The sequence below is a fragment of the Cotesia typhae genome, unplaced genomic scaffold (genome assembly GCF_013202065.1).
Source record: "Cotesia typhae breed Kobodo isofemale line unplaced genomic scaffold, CoteBio_Ctyphae contig_27, whole genome shotgun sequence".
Classification (NCBI taxonomy): domain Eukaryota; kingdom Metazoa; phylum Arthropoda; class Insecta; order Hymenoptera; family Braconidae; genus Cotesia; species Cotesia typhae.
The window spans coordinates 3,700,236-3,725,348 of NW_027423733.1; the positions used below are offsets into that span (position 1 = coordinate 3,700,236).

Sequence of the window (25,113 nt, forward strand, 5' to 3'; positions counted from 1 at the left end):
ACTCAGATAAGAAAAATATGACGCCATCGAATAACTAAACAGATAACAGAGGGAAAATGCGTGTCTTAAGGAGACCCAATCGTCAATAGGTTCGATTTCCCAGTCGAAAATGCCGATTTTTTTTTTCGGTTACTGTAAAACTGCCAATGAGTCCAACCTCCTACCCCCTCCCCCCCAAAAGTTTTTTTTTTAAATCGATTGTCCATTTTTACACGCTTTATATTAGCTTCACCTATATGTTTGTGTGTTTGTTTGTAACCGACTTCTTTGGGCGCGATTTTGACCCACTTTAAACGGCCAGATTTCGTTAAAACTTTGTAGATTTATCGAGGACCGATGACAATACACTAATTTGATAAAATTACTCCATTTTTCAATTTGCAAAATAATATAAGATTTTTGTTAATTTATATAATTTTCATCTATAGTTGATAAGGCAGAAATTTTAATTTCCAACCATTATCTTTAGCCGATTTATCTAATATTAACAAATTTTCGATCACCAAAGAGAATTTTTAATTCAACAAATCATACAATAGTTTAAAAAAACTAAAGAACACGCTTTTTATAAAAAACCGAACTAAAAAAATAGAAAATAAGTTTTAATAAATTTGAATTAAGAATAGAGTTAAAAATTTCAATAAATATAAATTAATAATAATGTAAATAAAAAAAAATGTATTTTATTTTAAAGAAAGCGTGAGGTGCTTTTTAAGATATTATAAAAATGACAATCACTCGACTCATGTCTGTCAATAGAATATTTATATCTATTGATTCATGCACCCCACGCTTTTTTTAAAATAAAATACATATTTTTTATTTGTACTATTATTAATTTATATTTATTGAAATTTTTAACACTATTCTTAATTTAAATTTATTAAAACTTATTTTATTTTTTTAGTTCAGTTTTCTATAAAAAGCGTGTTCTTTAGTTTTTTCTAAACTATTATTTATTACGATGATTGAATTGTAAAGCTTGCGAATACATCTTTTATAATGTACTCTATAATATTGGTCATTTTAAGTATCTTATTAGTATTATTAGTTGAATAGAATTTACGATAGTAGATCATAAAAATTATTAAATGAGAAGTATAGTTCACCTTAACTATTCTATTTAATAAATCTTACGACAGTAAAATCGTAAAAATTCGTTCAATTTTCTTACTGTGCAGGTAAACGTCTTTCATTAAATAAAGGATGAGATCCTTTAGCCGTTTATCTTGTTATATCTTTGTTGTATTATTTTAGCTAAGTTTGAATCTTCGAGCTGTAAGCTTGCAGAGTGAGTATTAATTATTAAGGTACCTTTTGTCGTTAACAATTAAGAAGTCTCTTGCCCCTTATAGCCATAAATTAATTAAGAAGATTCAAAACAATTTAACTAGATAAGTAGTTAGTATTCATTAATATCGGAACACCAGTAATTCATTAATAATTAATTGATTTTCGGGTATCATACTTTATGGAATTTCACTCATGAATCTTTAAAAATAAATTAAGAAAAAAAACGTCACCAAGTGAAACCAGCTCATTAAATGGCTGCTATGACGCTCGTTAAATACTCGTAATTATTCATCTCGAAACTCAGCTTGTATTGTTCTGGAAGATCCCTTTGTTCTGTGGAAGAGTAAGCGAAACTTAACTTTAAAAGGAATTTACCGCTATAAGCCAAATAAGTAAAATACCATTGCCGAGATTTAAGCCACATCTATCTCGATAAAACAAGAAAATCTTATAGATAATTCAATAATACGATAATAGAGTTTGTTTTATTATTGATAGCTAATACGTGATTTCTTTTCTCTGTTTACGTATTTATCAGTTTATCATGAGTGTTCAAATTGTGTGCAAACAATTTTTTATATTTTAATAGAGACGATAATTTTTAAAATACATTTTTTATGTTGCTTTCGTTATGACATATCCTGCGTAAGAATTGAATATTCAAATTTTGTCTTGAAAATAAAATATAAATGCTCGTTTTTATTGAGACTAATTGTAGAACGCCTTTCCATCTTTTTCTCTTTTTTTTCTTTGTTCGACCGAATGGATTACACGCAAGATGCAGTTTGTGCTCGTTGCTAGCCCAAGTAATTTATAATGACGAGTATTTTTATCTCCCTCTGATGACACTTGTTACAGAACCGGTTAAGCGTCTAGATCTAACAAGTATCTATCTGGATCATCTTGACTCTCAGTAAGGACAAGGTCTTCGATCTGTTAGTGAATTCAAATGAACAAATTGTAAAAATTTTCCAGTACAATTTTATAAGTAATGTTCTAGGTTTATAGAAAAAAAAAAAGTTTCAAAGATCTTTTTATTTTTTATTAGAATAAAAATGTGGAATTCTTTTGAAAAAATTCATTTCTTTTCAATCGTGTCATTTTTTTGTTTGCAATATTGTCACGGCAATACCACTGAAGCTGTGCGATTTCATAGACTTCCAATACAAGTTATTCCGACATCCTATGACTTACAAATACTTCTGCCTTCTTTTTCCGGTAACTTTAATTATCAAGGACGGGTTATTATTGATATATTTGTGATTGAACGAACTAACGTGATAATACTCAATTACGATGGGTTGAGTATTGACAGTGAAAAAACGGAATTCTTGATTTATGAAATTGATAATTTGACCATTTTGTCTCAATCATGCGACAGTGATAAACAGTTTTTTACAATTCTGTTTAATCAGAAATTGAAGGTTGGAAATTACAAATTATTCTTGTATTTTCATGGTGAAGTTCGCAATGATCTTTTTGGGTTCTACAAAAGCTCTTATAAAGTTAGGAATGAAACAAGGTATGGTGTCAAGTTTTATTATAAATATCATCCAATAATACTTAATTATAACAGTTTATGATTTTCGTTTTGAATATGATTGAAATGAAAAAAGAAATAACCATGTTTTTTTTTGCATGGCTTAAGCGCAAGCGTACAGGTATATTCTATTATTACCTAACAGTCAAGATCTCAATGTTTTGTCACACAGAAATAAAAAATACCTTGATTCAAGCGTAAATTTTCTTAAATCAAGAAAATCTTAAGGAAGACAGAAAATTTCTTGAATGAAGTTAAAATTTTTTGAACAAAGTAAAATTTTTTTAAGCCAAGAAAATTTCTTCTTACTCCAAAATAACTTCAGTCTTCCTTATAATTTTCTTGGTTCAAGAAATTTTTTTTTCTGTGCATTAAATAATACCTAAAAATCGTAATTTACATGTAAAAAATACAAAAAGTTCACTGTACTTTTATTTTTTAATCTCTTTATCTGCTTCACGGAATGTTGTTGAATACAAATTGCAGTTTAGTATCGTTTTGTTTCGTTATAATGATTTTTTTTTTTCGGTTTGTAGTTGGAGGACATCTGTTTTTTAAGCAGCCATACAAAAAATCTACTATTCAAGACAGGTGATACTATAATCAATTGTGTAGCTGCTTGATCGCGAGGAATACAATCTTTAATTGTTTATTTTTCTACGATTCATGCACTAGAACTGAAAAAAGTGGTCAATTCGGATGAAAAAAATACTATCCACGGAAAATGTAAACGAGCTTCAAAATTAAATTGTAAATAAAACTGACTTGTAATTTATTTGTAATTATCGTATTCTAGAATTTATTCCTTAATTTATTCTTGTAGTGTACAGTAGATGATTATTCCTCTACGATTGTTGTCTGAGATAGAATTATTGAAAAAACAAAAATAGATTGAAACCTATTAGTGAACATTTAGTCTACATATTTTAACTAATTCGATAAATATACCTTAGACCTATAACACGAGCGCTTCAGACTTGTCCAAATGAACGATATAAAAATTATTCAACATAAATCGCTTTTTAATATTTGAAAGCATTATTTTTCTTCAAATTCAATCAACCCTATTAAATTATTTTCCCCTGAAACACAAACCTATAATGAATATAAACAAAGGATAAATTCAATTTTCAGGTGGATGGGAGTCACCCAGTTTTCACAGACGTTCGTTCGCCGTGCTTTTCCATGTTTTGACGAGCCATATATGAAAGCCACTTTTAAACTCCATTTTGGTCATTATCGTAATCAGACAATTACGTCAAATACAGTAACGAAACGGATAAGTCCTACGTAAAATACAGACTATTATAAAACTTTTTCATCATTTTTTTAGAATTGATCTAAGAATTTATTTTGGAAGACAAATGATTATTTTGCTTTAAGAATTTCTTGTCTTGATTTAGATTTTCTTGGCTTAAGAGCTAAATTATCTTCAATCGATACATTTAGTTTTTCAACCAAAATAACATATCGTTGAAAAAACTTAAAATAATTCATCAAAGTATATTTCAAAAACTAAATAGTCGTTAATTGTTACACCGAAAAAAAATTATTTCTTGGAAATAAGTAAATTAATGACGCAAAGAAAAGCCATTCTTAACACAAGTCGGTAACATCTTGAATCAATGTTATCGCCTATCTTGAGACAAAAATTCTTGAAAGAAATGTATCTATATCTAGTTTCAAGAGTTCAAATTTTGAAGAAAAAAAGTTTCTTGAATCACGATTGTTTTTCTATCAGTGTACTCTTTATATAATAATAGGTTCCCGACCAGAAATTTATGTTCGGTAATGGTTCGGTTCGAAGACATGCCAAGTTTCAAACTCGTGCCAAATCAGAAAGCCAAAGTTGAAAGTCCACTCACATCACTAAAGTAACACATTCACGAGTTGCTGCCCAACTTGGCTTCCGACTTAAGCTGAAGTTTGGACACCACACTTGTTGGTGATTATCTAAATCTCATTCGCTACGAATTTGGTTACCTAATTAAGCAACAATTCAGAAACTTAATTCGCAAAGAAAAATCCAAATTTAACTCTTCTATCGTTTTTAGCTTCTTTACTACAAAGCGAAAATTGATAATAAAGAATCTTTCTTTAGTATTGACTTTTACTATTTTGATTATAATTATTGAATTTAGAACTAAATTTTTCAAACATTTAGTAAATAAAAAAAAAAAAAAAATTGTTTGGTAAATTTTCGGTAACTGCTACTTACTATTGTTATCCAACGAGTAGTAAGTGCATCTTTCCACATTAAAATCCGTCAATCTCAAACGAAGGCGTGGTAAGTTCGTACGTCGAAAACGTCCCACATAAATAATTAAAACAACGGAATTAAAACCTCCGTTGCGTATTCTTTAAATCGTTAGTCCAAACCTCTACCGTTTACGTTACTGCTCTAAAAACGCCCTTGGACATAACACTATCAACTAGGCATTTCAATGATATGCCAGATTTTGGCAAGGGGATAGATTTTTGAAATTACTTACTTATGTACTTAATTCATTAATTAATTAATACTTTAAATACCTTTACTTATGTAAATACTTAATACTTTTACTACCTTAAAATTTTGAGATCTGATAAAAACTCGATTCTTGGAAAACTGGATAGAACTAATAACTTCCCGATTTTTCAAAATCTTCGATTTTTTTAGCAGGAAGTTGAAAAATCACATCTGATCAAACCTGATTATTTAACCGTAAATGGTGATCTTACTTCAATAAGCAGACTGTTGTTTCAGATCTCGTGATTTTGATCTATTTTGACTTGAGCAGATCTCAACTTTTTTTGTTTTTAAAAAACCGTAATTTAATTTACAAACCAAAAATTTAATTACGATTTTATTACGTTTTATCGAATGATCAATTTTTTTTTATCTTAAAAATATAATCTCCTTTTGTTGACATTTTTCTAAAATTCGCTGACAAATCTTTATTTTCATGTTTCAGAAATACGTCAAATTATATTATAACGTCAATGAAAAAAACTCCAAAAATGTCGACGTATTTAATTGGATGGTCTGTTCACGATTTTAATTATCATGAATCAGTAGATTTACCTGGGTTTGGTTTGTGGGCGAGAGAAACGATGGCAGAAAAAGGTTTATTAGCATTACAAGAAGGCAGATTAATTTATTTAGCATTGGAATCATACTTCAACATAGAAAATCCCATTAAAAAAAATGACACGTAGCAATTAGTGATTTTCATTTTGGTGCAATGGAAAATCGGGGTATGATCACATTTCGTGAGTCAAGAATCATTTTCAATGAAAAAACTACACCAATAGACGTCATAGATAGCGGACTTACTACGATGGGGCATGAATACGCTCACACGTGGTTCGGTAATCTTGTAACTCCAGAGTTTTGGAACTTCGCGTGGCTCAAGGAAGGATTTGCTACTTACTTCTCTTACATCGCTCGATCAATCATTAATCCAGATGATAGAATGATAGATTTGTTTGTGGTTGAAAACTTACAAAGTGCACTCTTCAGTGATTCTACGGCACATAATCGGACCATGAATGGTAGAGGTGATGGAGAAGCTGATAACATCTACAGATTCGGTAGAATCTGGCGCCAAGTTCCGTTCAAAAATTCCGTTGAAAACGGAGCGCCAAACTACCGAATGTGTTTACCGTAAGCAGAACGATATTTTTAGGTTGTAAAATTTTATTAATTCTACAGAACTTTTTTTTCTCCAATATTACTCTATAATTATACATTATATGTTATATTGTCAATATTAATTGATAATGGTCATTGAAAATAATAAATTCTATTTAAAATTAATTAAATTCTCTAGCACAAACTATAGCGACCCAGATTTTTAGATTTTGACTTTTTCTTATGGAGAAAGTGACATGCCACAGACTAAATAATTCGAGAATGTATGGTAACTCTCTACTAGATCGGAGACTACAGTTAAAAAAAAAAGTTATGAGTTTGCGTCGATGCTCACTAGGGCTCGTCAATGTTACTCTAACACAAACTGTAGTTAGAAAGTTCGAAATCGAAAATAAAAGAAATAGTAACAATCATCAATATTACAAAAACCATGGAAATTTATTTTACGATTTTATAAAATATAAATATTATGATTGATAGTTTGTCTATCAATCTAAACCAAAAGATATACTTGATGGAATTTTATTAATGCTTATTAGTTACTCTACGAGAAATAAAAGTTTAATGTGATTTTATTGTTACAATTGTTTGTGCACTAATTTTCTGCGGCAAAAGTACATAATTTGAATTGAAAATTTTTTCAATCACATAAAATGTTGAAATTTTTTTTTTTAAATAAAATCTCTAGAATTTACTATCTATCAACTTTACATATGAATTTTTTTAAATTAACTTTTTTTTAAATTAAGTATTATTTATTAACTAGAGTCAATATCTACAAGAGCTCACATTGTTTGGGTTTAGTTTCTATGTAATAGTCAGCTGATCATTGCCTAAGTAATTCTGGTCGAGTGTTTTACAGATATAGGTGGCACTGCGATACTGCGACCGAACTGCGCGGACATTCAAAACGACAATATTCTGTACATAATGCTTATATTCATTATGAGTTTGATGAATCGTATTATTTACTAACAACATAATTATGATAATAATATGTAATAAAAATGATCATGCTAATAATAACAATAAAAATGAAGATAATACTGATAGTTATTATAATGATAACAATAGATTGAAGTTAAAAATAATTGCATTCATAATATTGAACAATACGATTATTTTATTAAATTATTAAGGATTGTGGTATTAAATCCAAATTCACAATTTCCTAAAATATAAAAAATTTTTCCTACGATTTTATAAAATATAAATATTATGATTGATAATTCAAGTCTATCAATCTCATCCAAAAGATATACGCGCCTAATTTTTATGAAATTTTGTCGATGCTACTAGTTTCTTTACGGAAAATAAAAGTTTAATTTATTTTTATAATCATTTTATGAATATTTCATATCCGTGGGAAAAGTACAAACTTTAAATTAAGAATGTAAAAAAATTTCTTATGAATACAAAAAAATTTACAGAGTAAACTACTAACTAAACTATCTAACAACCTATGTGTATGTTGTTAAACATATTGTTCTAATTTAATTTAATTTATTAACCAGACCAAATAGATAATACGCTAAACATTGTTTGAGTTTTACTTTCTTCGGATATACCAACTGTTCAGGGTCTCGAGAATTCTCATTAAGCAGTGTGTACATTCTGTGATCTTTTGGTCATTTCCTGTAGGTGGCATTGTTATTCGATTGAGCGGGTTTCAACCCTGATAGCCACCTTACCTGTAACTTACTGTCAAACTACGTCCGCAATTTGAAGCTAACTTGACGGAAAGAGTTGGTAAAGCAAGCGATTAACTATTAGTTACCTATAACTTACTCTGCAAACAGACGTCAAGACTTGCTGTACAAGTATTTCTGTCAAATTGTAATAAAGTTGAACGGAAATTTAGTTACAAGTTTGATTGTTAACTTGTATTCAAATTTCGGCCGTAGATTTCCGTCAATTTGCTTACAACTGTTGTCATGTAAAAAATTACCGCTAACTCGATGTCAAGTTAACTGTAACTGCTAGAAGCCAACTACTTACTGAGAAAGCGCTGGCTATCAGGGAAATAATCATCATTTTTAGATAATTCGTATTGTAATTATGCGATTGATGCATTGTCTTATTTACTAGCAACAATATCATAATAATAATAAATGATAATTTAGGAGCTGATTTTTAAAATGGTATCTTTTCATTTTTGATTAATCGAGACACAGAACTGATTATCTCCAATGCTAAATATTTTTATCGAACTTTTTTAATTTTGCTATAAAGTGCTATCGGTTATGAAGCTACAATTTGATTTTGATTTAGGAATCTTCATAATTCTTGACGTAATAAACATTTAAGAATTCAAAAAACTGCTTTTTTTAAAATATGAAAAGATTCCCTTTTGAAAATCAGCTCCTCAATTGTAATCATATCATAATAACAAATAAAAATAATAATAGTAATATTTATAATAATGGTAATATCGACAAAACCAAAAGTAATAATAGTTATAATACTAAAATTATAATATCGACAAAGCTAAAAATAATAATAGTTACAATATATTAAAAGTAATTATATCGGTAATAATAAATTGATGTTACAAATAATAGTAATATTAATATTTATTATTATTATTATTATTACTATAATAATTATTGTTATTATTTAATTATTGTGCATTGACGTATTTAATCTAAATTAACAATTTTTTTGATTAAAAAAAAGCGTTAAAAATTTCTTTATGTATTATGATGGGTTTTTCTTCACGGTGCTGGCGTCGACAGCGCCGGGGAGTTCCACCTAAATGTTGGCTTACCTGGTTCGTAGCTTGTTGGGCGCCAGGAACTTTACGTTCCGCGGTTCGAATTCAGCAATTGATCGTCGTCGGGCGGCAGGTCAACGTCGAAGAGATCCTAAATTTTGTAGAGCGAGTATAGAAATCGATGCGGAATATTTTTGCCACCAGAGAATAGAAAAATAGAGACAGCTCAAAGAAATAAGTAATGCGCCGGGACTGTTCAATTTTAAAAAAAGATTCTGAATATGATCGAAATTACAAATAATGAGTTCTTCTTTATTCGTTTAACAAACAAAAGTTCGAATTAAGGAAAATAATTGCATTCGCTTTATTATCGTCACTACAAATTATAAATTCAAACAAAAATAACAGACAAAAAAAAACAATTGTTTCGCTTATCGTCTCGTAACAACAACACCTCGAATTTAGCAATAAGCAATTAATTATCGTCGCTTTTCTTCGGAACATACAAATTTGAATTTCCAAGAAAACAAAATATAATTGTCGTAGCCTTCCTTTCGTAATAACAAATTTTTACATTTTTAAATAAACTTAACAACAAAAAAAAATTATACGGTTCGTATTTATTTCCTAGCAACAAATTTCGAGTTTAAAAAAAAATATCGAATTATCGCCACTGCTCTTCGTAACAACCGAATTTTGATTTTCTGAAATGTAATAAATAAATAAAATAGCAAAAAAAAAGAATAATCGTCTTAGCTTTTCTTTCGTAAATCACCAAATTTTGAATGTCGACCAAAATAAGTTACTTGCCTTTACGTTCTTTCGTGACACAATAATGAATTAAAAAAAAATAAAATTAACTGTTTCGCTTTCTTCGTAATACCAATAATACCATTTCAACAAAAAAAAATTAACAACCAAAAAAATTATAACTGGTTTCGTATTTCTTTCTTAACAACCAATTTTGAATTCATCAATAGCATCGATTTATCGGATATTGATTATTGATGTCACAATCGATCGATCATTTATCATTTGCGGCGGGTAAGTGAACTGTCGGTAACTATTGTTACCCGCCGGGCAATACGCGGGACAAAGCTCGAGGTATGGTTCCTAGTTTCGCTCGCAGATGGCCCTTGCTTCGAGCCAATTTTATCCAACATGCAATCTCAAGATTTAGTCAATTAAATTGACACTGTACACAACATTCCTTACAACGGATTAAATATTTTTGGCACCGAATACCTGGCTGACGTCATCCCGAAGCCGGAATTCAACAACGCAATTGCTGAATTTCGGTAAAATTCTACCTTTTGACTTAATTACAAAATTCGTAATTATCTGATTTTTCGATAACAATAAAAAAATAATTAATTAATTACAAATCATAACTCTCTACTTAATCGTGGACCGCGGTGAAGTCACCCAGGTGTATACTAACTGCGACAGCACTTACCCCAGTCCAATCGACTTCTCGGTGAAGGTGTGAATCCAGGCAGAAGGTCACGGCGTTGCTGACGGCGGCAGAGGTTCTCGGCGATGGCGTCCCGGAATTTCCATTGTTGAAATGACCAAAACGTGTGTCGAATTCTCGACTTTTGTCGGTTGACAATTACAATAATTCCCGAGAGAATTTCTAGCTTCGACTCGATCAACTCACAAAATTAACAAAATCGTCAATTCAATCAATTCACCAAGGAGCGGCTGAATTTTGTACAAAAAAAAATACTTAATCGTTTAATCTTATTTCGGATCGTGCCAACGAATTGACAGCGGTTCGACAGTGGCTTTTTCGGTATCCGAATCAGAATTCCAAAATTAATAATAATACTCGATTCAATTCTACTTTTGGATCGTGATAAGAAAATTAACAATGGTCCACAGTCGTTTCGGTGTCCGGCTCTCAATTTCTCTTGCTTTTCCGTTTTCCAGCAACATGTGGTTTTTCGCTAGCGCAGCTACCAAGCTGCGCGTCCAATCATCAGTCGTTGGATAAATTTCCAGGATCGATGGTTGGTCGATTCCCAAATTAGTGTTCCATTCGGCGTTCAGGTGGAGCCCTGGCGTGCTCCCGTTGATTCAACGTCCTGTCATTGGTCAATTCTGATTCCATTCCGGTTTCGGGTTTCCCTCGTTGATCGTTGTCGCTCCCAGATGTTTCCTCGGTCGTTGATTGCGAACTGAACTGCGGATTCGCCCGGTCGCTTTTGTCATTCGCTCTCTCTCTCGCTCACACACTCTTAATTACATAGTAAATTTATTTCGGACGCATCCATTCATACTCATTTTGATAATTTGGCACGGTTCCGCTTAATTTTTAATTACCTCGAGCTTCGCCTTCTGACCGGAAACCACTTGGGGCAACACAGGCGCGTCGAATCTCAGCAGTCCATCAGCATAGCCAACTTTATAGATTAATTAATACGTAAAAAAAATCATCTCTATTATTAAATATCGATGGGGAAAATTCCCACGTCACAGTATATAAAAAATTTAAAATTCCCATTGATCATCTGGTTTATTGATTAAAACTGAAGATTAAACGATTCTTAGTCATATTAAGTTCTTTAATGCTACTAGTACTATAAAAAAAAAACTAATTTTTTGATCAGGATTTGAGCTCTTTAATTAACGAACATACGACCTTTTATATAATAATATCTTTGCCTGCAATAATCCATTTATTTGTGACTTTTTAATTTTGCGCGGGAAAAGTACAAACCTTAAATTAATAATGTTAAAATTTTTATATGAATACAAAATTTTTCGTATAAACTACTAATCATTCTTATCCACAGATTCGGTAGAATCTGGCGCCAAGTTCCGTTCAAAAATTCCGTTGTAAACGGAGCGCCAGACTACCGATTGTGTTTACTGTAAGCAGAATGGTATTTCGAGGTTGCAAAATTTTATTTAATTATATGGTACTCCTTTTTCCAAAATGATATATCATAAGAGTAAGTCATACTCTATTTTACTGATATTAATTAATTATAATCAATTATAATATTTAATTCACTTAAAATTATTAATTTTTATCAGCACAAACGATAGTAAGCCCAGAAATTTCGATCCTGACTTTTTTTTCATGGAGAAAAGTCACCGCCACAGACTAGATAAAATAAAAATGTGTAGTAATCTTACTATAGATACGCAACTACACTGAAAAAAGTTAACTCACAGCTTGCATCTACAACCACCAGAGTGCACTGGAATTAATTCTACATAAACTGTAGATTCAACGGGATAGCTCACTGAAGTTAGAACCCCAAATTATTTTCTTTTAATTTTTGATTTTTTTTTTCTATCACGTTTTCAACTTTTCGTTTGTTCTTTATTATTCACTCTCAACATTTGATCGTTCTCCATTTATTTATTTTAAAAAGAATTTATTAATAGTGTACCTTTAAGTTAGCCCCCCTGTCGCATTTTTTAATATTTTGGTAGCAATTTGGGTCATCAAGCATCTATTTTTGATTGTTCATGTATATTTAACATTTGTACTTCACATTTTTTATTTGTTGTTTAATTAACATATTTAATTAGCAGTATGCATTAGGGTGGGTCAAAAAAATCAACTATTTTTTTTTTTACAATTAATACGGAAAAATGGATTACTAGGCACCTTAAAAAAATTCTCACCAAATATGAACTCTTAATTTTAATAGGAAGATCCTCCGCGTCGCAGTTTTTCATTTTTTTCTCAGTCCAATAGAAAAAAATTCATTCCTCATCATTCATTGGTCGTACAGAAAAAATTTTTTAAGAATTTTGTAGGAAATTGAATGCTCTACAAAAAAGGTATCTTATGTTTTTTCCGTAAACCTCACCATTACACTAATATTGAAGATTTAAGATTGATTATTTTAAGTCAAATGTCACTTTTGTTTATGAATTTTATAACTCGACAAGAAATGGCTATTATTGAATGGGCAATAGAAATTTTTGTAGCAAATTAACTGCTCTATAAAAATGGTATCTTATGTTTTGGCGATTAAATTAATCGTTCAAAAGATATTCATCATCAAACTTTCATGTATATCGATTTTAAGAGTTTTTGATTAAATAATCGAAAAATTTCAATTTAATCTATCAGTTTTGAGAAAATTTACACGAAAAAAATTTTTTTTCATCAACTGAGAAACTTCAAAATGTTTTTCAAGCTTTTTGTAGCTTGACTTAATGTAAGGGTTGAAGATGACTCTGATTCCTCACTTCGAACAATCTCATGGCTGGTTGAGGGTTGATTCAAATCTAAAATAAGCGTTGTTATTTAATTAATGGAAGCAAAAATATGGAACTCATTCATTTTGACATCAAATAAGGAACACAAAGAGTTTTTTATTTATCATCTACGAACATATTGACATTTATGATATAATTAATTAGAAAAACAATAATATACTTTATTATTCATAATTTATAATCAATTTAATTTATTTTCAATTCTGATTAAAATTTATAATAATTAAATGTTGTAAATACTCACGACTTTCATCTACTTCCATCGTATTCATAGTACGGTTTAATTTATTTGGGTTATTTGAAAGAATTTCTTTCCGGGTATCAGTTTTTGATTTGAATATAGTTCACGAATATCATTATCAAGCAGTTTTATTGATTTATGATCTACAATATCAAATAATGCTTTGATTTCATTCTGAAATATTATTACATTTTTGTTTTGGGCTGATGATTTTTTTCGCACAAAAGATTTTTGCAATTTCAACCATCGGTTATGATAGCGAAGAATTTTTTGTATTACATTAGTTGATCCACTAGTCGGAATCTGGTTGTTTTTCCATAGTTCAATAACTTGATCAGTTGCATTTTTAGCACTTTGTTTGATAGAACATTTTAACACTTTGAGCTGATAAAAAAAAAAACACTCATAACCTCTTTCACTGTTGGCAACTTACGTTCTGAAATTTTTTGCATGGGTTTTCCGATCAAATGAATTTCCTTATCCATATTTTCGATAAATATATAAATTTATGTAGTGACCGCAAAATTTGTAAATATTTAATCGTTTTATCACATATACAACATCATCAATTTTTTCAAAATTATCACAGTTTCTTAATATTTTTTTGTATTTAACTTTTTTTTGTATAGAATGAAAATTATTGTAACGAGTCTTATTTTTTTTTCAAAGTGCAGATGTCATTAAGATGAGTTTTATGAACGTGGACTTGGCGCAATTTTTAACAGTGAAACTGTTTTTGTTCGGATTATGGGTTACGCTGATTTTAACGCCTATCAAAACGGTGTTGATTGATTACTTTCACATTCTTAGTTCGAGGAACCATTTCGTCAGTCGTAGTATTAATAAAGTTTGGAAAATTCAGAAGTCTATGCCTCATTCCGCTCACTTGATTTTTAAGAACTAAATAAATCGTCACACTGATTTTCAAAATAGAAAGCGCATTTATCAAGTATTTTTATTATATAGAAAATTGAATCGATTGAAGCGGACGATTATTTTTTTTTTTTTTTAGATTGAAAACCATCAAGTTATTAATGAATATAGAGCGCATCACAGAATATTAAAATTTACACTTTAGGATTTTTTTCTTACAATTTTTCTGTTTTTATTTTTATCTCGATTATCGAAAATAAAGTCACTTATTTTTTCAGTTTAGCTTAAGTTAGTAATACGGCTTAATTTTTAACTTCTCGCTAAGGAAATTACAGATTTTCAAAAATGAGGAAGTTGCTGTTTTTATCCCATTTTTGAAAAATCAAGTAGAATGCTGCCAACTATGTGAAAATCGATCGTTTTGTTCATGAGATCGATATCAAAAGAAAACCAAAAAAAGTGTTTTTTTTGGAATTACTCTGAAATTCCTAATTCGATCAATTCAAACTTGAAGATTCTTCATTAAGCTTAAAAAACTGCGTCAAATGCCGCCAACCACGTGACAATCGGTCGATTCACTCAAAAGTTATTGCAGTTTGAAAATTAAAAAAATAGTGTTTTATCAAACATTCATCAGACTTGTGAGCTCGGTAAGCTCAAAATTACACGAAAATTATTTTTTTGAGCTCAAAAACATAATAACTGCAGTCTCGAGCGCTTAATTATGAAACTAGCGAGAAGTTACAGGGATGGCCTTTAGGGTCAACCGTTTTCCTAATTTTTTTTTTTTAACAATGAAGTGAGCGTTTCGAGGCATACCCTTTTGTATATTGGAAATTTTAATAAAAGAAATATTTTCTATCGCCAAGTTGATATTTCTGAAAAATTTTCTCGAAATTATTTATTTTTTATTCAATTTCCAAAAAAAAAATCTGATTTTGTTGAAAAAAAAATTCTTAACATCATTTTTATAAATTCAAGTGTTATGAACCGTAAAACTAAACAATTGTCTTTTACTTTAATCAAAAATTGTCTTCTTAGTGCAAAATTTTATCAAATGTAATTCAAGAAACATCTATCAAATAGATTTAATGTTTTTTTTTTACACGTCTTCCTTCCTTAGGTTCATCGATAGTCCGAATGATTTCTCGGTTAATGGGGTCTGAGACATTTTTACAGGCAATAACATCATTTTTAAGAACCAAGTAAGTGAACAAATAACGTAAAAAATTTATCTCTCGAAAAATTGTCAAAAGAAATGTGACAGGGAATTTGAATTCCCGCGCGGGGCTAGTGTCACTGTTATCTTGTCGCGGTGAGTAGGGACTACTCCGTACCTTCTGAGCGTGAGTAGCTAGTTGTAAGACTCCCCACCGCTGTTCCCCAGAAAATCTAAGCGGGAACGAGATAAGGGGAAAACTCGAGAACCTGAGAGAGAGGTTATAAAAGAGCCGGCGAAGACCAAAAACAGCACCTTTTTGGCGGACGAGACTTGTGGTAGTACAGTGCCCAGTGATTTACCATCAAAATAACGTAAGTAGAAATTTGCTCGAGACTTCACGAAAGGGGAACGAAGCGCGCTGTTATATTCTAATTTATTGTTAAAATTTCATCCAGTCAGGCCTTTAGGCTGACGAATTTATAATTGATCCATTATTTATTTATCGGCTTTTACAGATATAATTTGTACGAGAGATAATTGAGATCGAGGAGACAAGGAAAGAATTGACGGACTCGAGAAGCTGAGGAAAGTTGCTATTCGCAAAATTTTACTTGCTCGGGATAACTCCATCGTCGACAGAATTAATTGGAACTTCAGGTAAATTGGTTATTCAGGCCATTCTAATCGTCATTAGGCCGAATTATCCAATCTAAGTTTTTATTGAGAATAAATATAATCGTCTCGGGTAGTCTTTACGTATTAGCAAATTCCAATCGAGTTAAGTTCGTCAAGGTCATTTAGAAATTAAGAAAATAGAATTAAGAATAATTATCAAATAACTGTCATCAAGAAATTAATTAAAATAAATTCGGTCTTTTTGTTATAAATATTCAAAATTAGTTGACAATTAGTTTAGAAAACTTGGTAAATTCGAAAAGTACGTAGTTTAGAATAGAGGTCATTTACAGTTGTGTGTTAAGTTCTTGGAAATTGTGGAAGTATAAATTAAGGCCGTTTGGCTAAATTTAATGAAACAATTTTAATTATTTCGTTTGATGAAATTTTGGAATTAGTAAATTATTAAAGGAAAATTGTCAAAAGATATTTAGTGAAATTTAATTGAAAAACTTTGATAGAATTTTGGAAGAAAGAAATTAATAATTTAGAAAACCGACAAGTGTTAAATTTTGTGAGATAGAAAAATTTTGTATTGAGAATTGTTAGAAAAATTTAATTGTTAATTGGAATTAAAATTGAGAAAATTAGCACATCGAGTAAAAGTTAGAAAATTTGAGTTAGCGTCCGGTGGACGATTTTGTATGGAACTAGGGAGTTATTTAGAAACGTTGTATAGACGCCCGAGTCGGGGGTACAACGGATTAAGTTAGGAAACCGCTGCGTAGACGCCCGAGTCGGGGGCGCAGTCGGGAATAGGTTTTAATCGGTATTCCGTCAGGTTGACGAAGTAAATAATGTTAATTGGTATTCCGTCAGGTTGACGAGGTAATTAGTTGGTATTTTATGGTATTCCGTCAGGTTGACGAGGAAATTAAGATATTGAGATATTCCGTCGGAGTGACGAGGTTGAATAATTGGTAAATTAGTTATAGAAAAAATTGGCAAGGGCCAACGTAGGTGAGAGGTTCTCACAATTAAGTTAGTTTTAAGGAGATTGTTAAGTTTGTGGAGTTGGTCAATAAATCAGTTTAATTTTTATAAATAAATTTTCTCAGTCTTATTTACAGCCTTTCTCGGACTTCTCACGACCCTGTCCTTTCCTTCTCATGCTTCCCCGGTTTCTGGGACACCGTGTCTAAAATCTCAGTGGCGCCCTTTCTAAAGAGGAAAGGGGTAGCTAACTGGACCTGGGCTAAAACCCCACGGTTACAGAAAATATTTTTTCAATATTTGATAATTCATAACATCTCAATACATACTTTAATCGTCTTAATAAAAAACAACGCATTCTTTCAGTTTATACAGCTACGTAACGCCTGAAATTCTTTACGAGCACTTACAAAATTACTCAAACGTAGGAGGAAAGTTGATCCGAACAAAAACAGTTTCACTGTAAAAAATTGCGCCAAGTCCACATTCATAAAACTCATCTCAATAACATCTGCACTTTTGCAAAAAAAATAAGACTCGTTACAATAATTTTCATTCTATACAAAAAAAAGTTAAATACAAAAAAATACCAAGAAACCGTCATAATGTTGAAAAAATTGAAAAAAATTTATTGAAAATTTAAAAATTAAGAAAAAAATTTTTTATCGTACTTGGCGCGCGTCATTGAGTACTCCAAATTTTTTCGAACGAATTTCAACCCGAGAAAAAACGATTTCGCTTGAATTTATGTAATGTAAATATGTATAATTATATAATATATATATATATATATATATATATTATATCTTATCAGCTCTAATTATATAATATATGATTTCATACATTGTTATGTTTATAGATTCACATCAGTGAAGTATACTCAACGAATTAAAAACACTGCTTACTGGATTAATATCAGTTTCAGTGAAAAAATCCGTTTCGAAAATTTTTTTCAGATTTTTAGTGAAAATATCTGTCAATATGGTAGTCTGGTGAAGATATCTGAAATAACACAAAATTTTTTAATTCAATTTTTTTCAGTTCCGTTGTAACAGGGTAAATTACCCTAAATCGATAAGTCGCCAGAGATCGATAATTAGTCGACTCAGCACTGGCGCGCCCCGATCTTCGGGGTCTTCCGTTTAGTAATTAAGAGGGGGGGTGGATTGGGTAAGTGCTCGGGAGTCGGAGAGTGACAAAATCAGAAGAGGTTTGATAGTCAGCCGCACCGGTCACTACTCAACGAAGCAGCAGGTAATTATTTTTTCGCACGTGAATTTTCGGAACGCTGCGATGATTTTTTAAGATTGTCTTTCCAATCTTTTAGACAAGATTTCTAACGTTGGTTCTGTTACAGGAAAAACTGAACTTAGAGTGAGGACAATTCCCCGGAGTGAAAAAGAATCTAACAACCGGTACCTGGAGGACTCACCACGGTAGACAGACATCGTGGACGTAGTAAGACAATTGCCCAGGTACATTATTTCATTCCGTGGGTGGAAAATAAACCGCGGTTTGTACTCGGTCTATCATTCCTCTTCTTTTCTTAAATTTTATTCAATAAATAAATCGTGGAACATTTGCTAGTTTTTGGATTGAGTGATTTTCATGGGGGTTTTTACCCGAGGATCGCTCGATCGACCTTGCGGGGGAAGTTTTAATATCTAAAAGTTTTCAATCAATTAACTAACATCTAAGAAAATTTATTTAATTAATTTTTCAATAATTAACTGAGTAAAATTGATTAACTTTTGTCATTGAGAAAAATAGATAAAATTTTTTGTTCGTGAAATTTTCGTCAAGCGTCAGTTTTGTGTCGCATAAATTCCAATACCCAAGGTCAAGCAAAGACTTGACTAGCGAATGTTCTAGCAATTGAAATTGACTATTTCGACTCGTGTCGAATTTTTATAAGTAATAAAACGAGTAGAAAATTATTGATAATATTTTATATTAAGAATTAATTGTTAAGAATTTTATATTAGGAAAATTATTAATTGAGAATATTATAGAGTGGAAAATTATTGAGAATATTATATTATAAAATTATATCGTCACGTGGGAATTTAATAATTTTGGGATTAAGTCCGTGAAGTAGTCAAATTGAAGTTACTGAAACTTGATAATTATCGGCGTGGACATTAAGTCCTAGGAATTAGTTAATTGAGTTAGAATTGTCATAGTAAAAGTTTAATCAGAATTAGTTAATTAAACTTATGTTAATAATTTTGAAGTAATTGTAAAGGTTTATGTTGTGATTAAGTTAATTCAAGGCATTAAGCCTCTGGTTCTATAGAGATTAGTTCAAAGCTATTTAGAGATTGATTGTAAATTGAAAATTGTCGTTAAAAAAAAAATTTACCAATGATTGAATGATTGAATATTGTAATTAACTTTAATTCATTCATTCTATTAAAATTGTAAAATCAATTAAGCGAAGTGTGGGTTATGTGTGTGAAGAATTGAACGGGTTATGCGTGATAGAGAGTGTTAATAGTGTTAAGTTCGGCAGTCCTGTGGACTTAATTTTAAGTTGTAAAGTGTGTGAAGTTAGTTAGTTTTGGTCGTCCGGTGGACGTTTAATTTTAAGTTTAGTTCTAAGACAGGTGTGGGAGACCGTTTGTTCGAAAAAGCCCAATTAGTTCTAAGACAGGTGTGGGAGACCGTTTGTTCGAAAAAGCTCAATTAGTTTTAACACAGGTGTGGGAGACCGTTTGTTCGAAAAAGCCCGTCTAGTCATCGTATCGTCATTGGAAGGTTCGTTTGTAAATATCGTTTAGTTCGCAGTATTCTCCGCTTCGTTAGATTATAAGTGTGTGAGTGAGTGAAATTTGTTAACTAATTTTAAGCCAACTCTGTTAAGATTTTTTTCTTTTTATTGTTAATAAATATTGATCAATTTTGTTAATTAGATTTTTTATTATTCAACAGCACCTTCCTCCACTCTCTCTACCCTAAGATAAGTTTTCTCAGCTCTGGACCGGTTCCAGGAACCGTGATTAATAATCCTGGTGGCGCCCTGATAATTTTTATTGTTGTTAGTTTTGTTTAGTCATTTATAAAATTGATAAGGGGCTAACCTGAGCAGGTAAAACTGTTACACCGTCATTAAGCTTTCATGAAGAAACTTGATCATGCTTCGTTTAATTGTAATTAACACATTTTGATTGGCAATCACACCGCATTTTCTCAATTTAGTCGGCCATACGTTTTATTTTTTAATCAACTCAATTTTCGCAGTGATTCCACGACAGAGTCAATGTATGCGGACGTATTCACTTGTAAGCAAATTGCATAACCGAACAGGAGAGGGCGTTTTATTGAAATCATAAACGATGGGCGGACAATTTAAAAATTTCAAATAAAATACGTATGCCATGTTGATTTTACCTAACTTTTGTTAAACGTATCATAAAATAATATTTCATTAATTACATTTATGCATTTTATAGGTTGACTTACTTATAAATGTTGAAACATTAAAAGGATGTTCATGTATCCTGAAAAAGTTGGGGTACTCAATGACGCGCGCCAAGTACGATAAAAAAATTTTTTTAATTTTTAAATTTTCAATAAATTTTTTCAAATTTTTCAACATTTTGACGGTTTCTTGGTATTTTTTGTATTTAACTTTTTTTGTATAGAATGAAAATTATTGTAACGAGTCTTATTTTTTTGCAAAGTGCAGATGTTATTGAGATGAGTTTTATGAACGTGGACTTGGCGCAATTTTTTACAGTGAAACTCTTTTTGTTCGGATTTCATATCTTTTTGTTAAGTGTAATTTTTGCTCGCCTCTTAATTTTAAAATTGAACTTTTCCCGCGCAAAATTAGAAATATGTAAATAAATTAATTAATGCAGGTAAAGCTATTATCATATAAAAGGTTATTTGTTCGTTAATTTTGAAAATCAAATCCTAACAAAAAAATTAAAATTCTGTTTCTCTCATAGTAGCTAGTAGCATTAAAAAACTTAACGTGACTGATCCGCGTAAACTCCGCGGTGAAAAGCGATTAACAATCTTATTAATAGGGATTTTACATTTTTATTTATATACAGTAAAAATTTTAACATTTTTTTGAATTAAAAAAGTTGTTGATTTGGATTTAATACTCTAATACACATTAATTTAATAATAACAATAATTCATTCAGTAATAATAATGATAATGATATTTTTAACCTCAATTTGGTATTACCGATATAATTAATTTCATTATCATAATTTTTATTATTAGTGTTATTGTTATTATGACATTGTTGTAAGTAAATGACACAATACACCATGCTCATAATTGTAAGACTTTTCACCTAAATCCACTTGATTGGATAACAATGCAACCTATCGGCAACGACCACAAAATCATAGAATGGTACACTATCCAATGGGAATAACCTCTGATTATGATTGTTCATGTACAAAAAACCTTTGTTCCAACTTTAAATTGTTTATTTCTTGTTTAATTAACATTTTTAATAAGCTGAATATTTGTATTCTAAATATTTGCACTGCGCATGCGTCAACTTTACGTTTAGACTTTCAGCGCGGACTTTTGAAAATTATATTGACCAGCACAGTGATTAGAGTAAGTGTATTTTTCTTGTAATTTCATTTATAGAGGTCACAGGACAAAAGGGCAACGTGTAGTTTTTAATAATTTTATAATAAGTTTTATTTTAATAAAGTATTGAAATTTTTTGTTAATTGTTATGGATTTTTTTTTTTTTTTTTTTTTTTTTTTTTTAATACTTCATAGTATTCATGAAAATAGAATTGATGAAAATAAAAAAAAAATGTACATGCATTGATTAACAATTCTCTCGATATTTTTAAAAAATTTAGAAAGAAATGAATATTTATTAGTTATTTATTTATTTACTTAATGACATTGATATTGGCTGACGTCTAACAATTTTTTTTTTAATTATTTGAATTGATTAAATAGTGATTCCTAAAAAATTACACTCGTAAACTTTTTAATTTTTTACACATGAGATGTGCTTGTCACTATAATTGTCAAAAGATCGCGCTAAAAGTCTATATACGTAAAGTTGACGCATGCGCAGTGCAAATATTTAGAATGCATACATAAAGCTAATTAAAAATGTTAATTAAACAACAAATAAAAAATGTGAAGTAGGAACAAATGTTAAATATACATGAACAATCAAAAATAGAGACTTGATGATCCAAATTGCTACCAAAATATTAAAAAATGCGACAGGGGGGCTAACTTAAAGGTACATTATTAATAAATTTTCTTTAAAATGAATAAATGGAGAACTAACAAATGTTGATATTAAACAATAAAGAACAAACGACGAGCTAACGACGTGATGAAAAAAAATCAAAAATTAATTAAAAAAAAAAACTCTGGGGTGCTAACTTTAGTGAGCTATCCCGTTGAATCTACAGTTTATGTAGAAAGAACCAGTGCACCCTGGCGAGTGTAGATCCAAGCTGCGAAATATCTTTTTTTAACTGTAGTTTCCCATCTATCGGAGGATTACTATGCATTCTCGAATTATTTAGTCTGTGGCAGATCACTTTGCCCATCGAAAAAAAGTCAGGATCGAAATTTTTGCGTTGCTATAGTTTGTGCTGATTAAATTTAATAATATTAAGCAGATTAATTGTTATAATTGCATATAATCAATTAATATCAAGAAAATAAGGTATGAACTACCGTTATAATACAAATTTAAGGAAAAAAAGGACCGTAGAATTAAAAATAAATTTGCAACCTTTAAAAAACGCGATGCTTACAGTAATAAACACAGTCGGTAGTCTGGCGCTCCATTTACAACGGGATTTTTGAACGGACCTTGGCGCCAGATTCTACCGAATCTGTGAATGCAAGACATAAATATGCGTGAAGTTATTGAAAGTTACGCCAACCAACCCGGATACCCATTGATAACTATCAAAAGAAATTATTCATCTGGTTGGATAGAGATTTTACAGGAACGTTTCGATCTGCATTCAAACCGGAGCAATCCAAAGCAACCGTTATGGTGGGTCCCTTTGAGCTTTGTTTCCAAATCGCAAGCAAGCTCAACAACCTCATCACAATTTGGTTCCGCCTGGTTGGCGGCCAAAGATAAGGACTTAATGAAGATAAATAGTGATCCTCAAGACTGGATCCTCTGTGATATTGACAAGATAGGGTATTATCGCGTAAACTATGACTCTTATAACTAGAACATGTTGATAGAACATCTGGATACCGATGAATTTGATACAATAAGCCGATAACACGAGCCGCGCTCATCGACGATGCTTTCAATCTTGCCCAAGGCGGTTACATTTCCTACAACATTTCGTTTCGTCTCATCAATTATCTCGGCAAAGAAACAGAATACGAGCCTTGGTTTGCTTCACTTAAATCCCTCTATTTTCTGAACCAGATTTTCCAAGACTTACCCACTCTCCGTGTTTCACTCCAAGTAATCAAAGTTTCTCAATATTGTCTTAGTTTGTCAATAGATTAAAGCTGTAGGATAACCTCATTTTGTAGCGCTACTGTTGTTAAGAGTTTTAATTCTTCTTAAATACTTTCAGAGTTATACCATCCAGCTTTTAAAAACTATCTACCAATCGTTTTCTTTTGACAAGACTCAAGATTCTTTGAGAGAAAAACTTCTGCGCCAGATACTTTCCGCAGCATGTGAAATGAATGATCCACATTGTCTGAAGCAAGCTAGATTTAAATTTACTAAGTGGATCAACGATTCTTCGGAGATGTAAAATTACTTTTATTCCGGTCGTATAGAAACAAAGATAGGTCATTTATTTATTCATTTGCGCAGTGTTGATCCAGATTTAAAGAGCTCTATCTACTGCAGTGGAATTCGATTTGGGAGTGATGAAGACTGGAAAGAAGTCTTTAACAGATTCATTCTGGCTGATTTGCATACTGAAAAGGAACTATTGATGAAAACACTGGGGTGTTCAAATAATAAAATATTGTTTGACAAGTATGAAGAGTTTCAGTAATTATTTTTAGAGACCATTACAAAATTATTTTATGCGTATATTTTTTTAGACTTCTAAATTTTTCGATAACGGCTCATGAGCCTGAATTGCCAAAACAGTACCGAACACTGATAATTAGTGGAATAATTAATGGTCATCGAGAAAATACCAACTACACGCTGGAATTTATAGCAAATAACTTTGAAGAAATAATCAAGATGCGAGGCGGTTAATTTTTAATGGATGTGCTGAATTTAATCAAAGTTAGAGTAACTTCAAAAGAGATTCTAATACAGGTTGGTAAAAGATATAATAAAAACTTGTGACAATTGATATGAATATATAAAATAAATAAGTAACATTACAGTTTTCTTCATTGGTGGAGAATAATATTAGTAACTTGGATGGTATGGAACAAGCCAGAAATGCTGTCAATTATGCTGAACGATCAATTGCATGGATTAAGAAACATTCCACCGTTATTGAAAATTCTGTAAATTCACAGTTGTATATGTAGTTTTTTTTTTAACTTGATATTATGTTTTGATAACAAAGGGTTATAATGGATCAGGAATACCCTGATAGCCACCTTACCTGTAACTTACTGTCAAACTACGTCCGCAATTTGAAGCTAACTTGACGGAAAGAGTTGGTAAAGCAAGCGATTAACTATTAGTTATCTATAACTTACTCTGCAAATAGACGTCAAGACTTGCTGTACAAGTATTTCTGTCAAATTGTAATAAAGTTGAACGGAAATTTAGTTACAAGTTTGATTGTTAACTTGTATTCAAGTTTCGGCCGTAGATTTCCGTCAATTTGCTTAC

General features: G+C 30.7%; 2 protein-coding genes and 1 long non-coding RNA gene across 5 annotated transcripts; all 3 read left to right on the forward strand.

Moving 5' to 3' along the window:
- The first annotated feature begins 2,311 nt into the window (after positions 1–2,311).
- On the forward strand, positions 2,312–7,431 carry LOC141525757 (aminopeptidase N-like). Of its 2 annotated transcripts, XM_074240376.1 has the most exons (4): positions 2,312–2,815; positions 3,370–3,583; positions 3,968–4,123; positions 5,788–7,431. In XM_074240376.1, the coding sequence occupies exon 4, from the start codon at positions 6,058–6,060 to the stop codon at positions 6,481–6,483; it is 426 nt and encodes a 141-aa protein (XP_074096477.1). In that variant the 5' UTR covers positions 2,312–2,815; positions 3,370–3,583; positions 3,968–4,123; positions 5,788–6,057; the 3' UTR covers positions 6,484–7,431. The 2 variants fall into 2 exon arrangements, with proteins under 2 accessions (XP_074096477.1, XP_074096476.1); XM_074240375.1 differs by lacking the exon at positions 3,370–3,583 and having other exon boundaries at positions 5,788–6,295.
- An 11,096-nt stretch (positions 7,432–18,527) lies between these two features.
- LOC141525760 (uncharacterized) lies at positions 18,528–20,759 on the forward strand. 2 transcript variants are annotated; one of them, XR_012478895.1, is made up of 3 exons: positions 18,528–18,563; positions 18,667–19,962; positions 20,010–20,759. It is a non-coding gene; the product is annotated as an uncharacterized LOC141525760 (long non-coding RNA). The 2 variants fall into 2 exon arrangements; XR_012478896.1 differs by having other exon boundaries at positions 18,667–19,915.
- A 2,420-nt stretch (positions 20,760–23,179) lies between these two features.
- On the forward strand, positions 23,180–24,892 carry LOC141525703 (aminopeptidase N-like). Its single transcript, XM_074240268.1, has 6 exons — positions 23,180–23,488; positions 23,560–23,757; positions 23,873–24,054; positions 24,121–24,288; positions 24,357–24,582; positions 24,654–24,892. The coding sequence occupies exons 1-5, from the start codon at positions 23,180–23,182 to the stop codon at positions 24,517–24,519; spliced, it is 1,020 nt and encodes a 339-aa protein (XP_074096369.1). The 3' UTR covers positions 24,520–24,582; positions 24,654–24,892.
- The last annotated feature ends 221 nt before the right edge of the window (positions 24,893–25,113 follow it).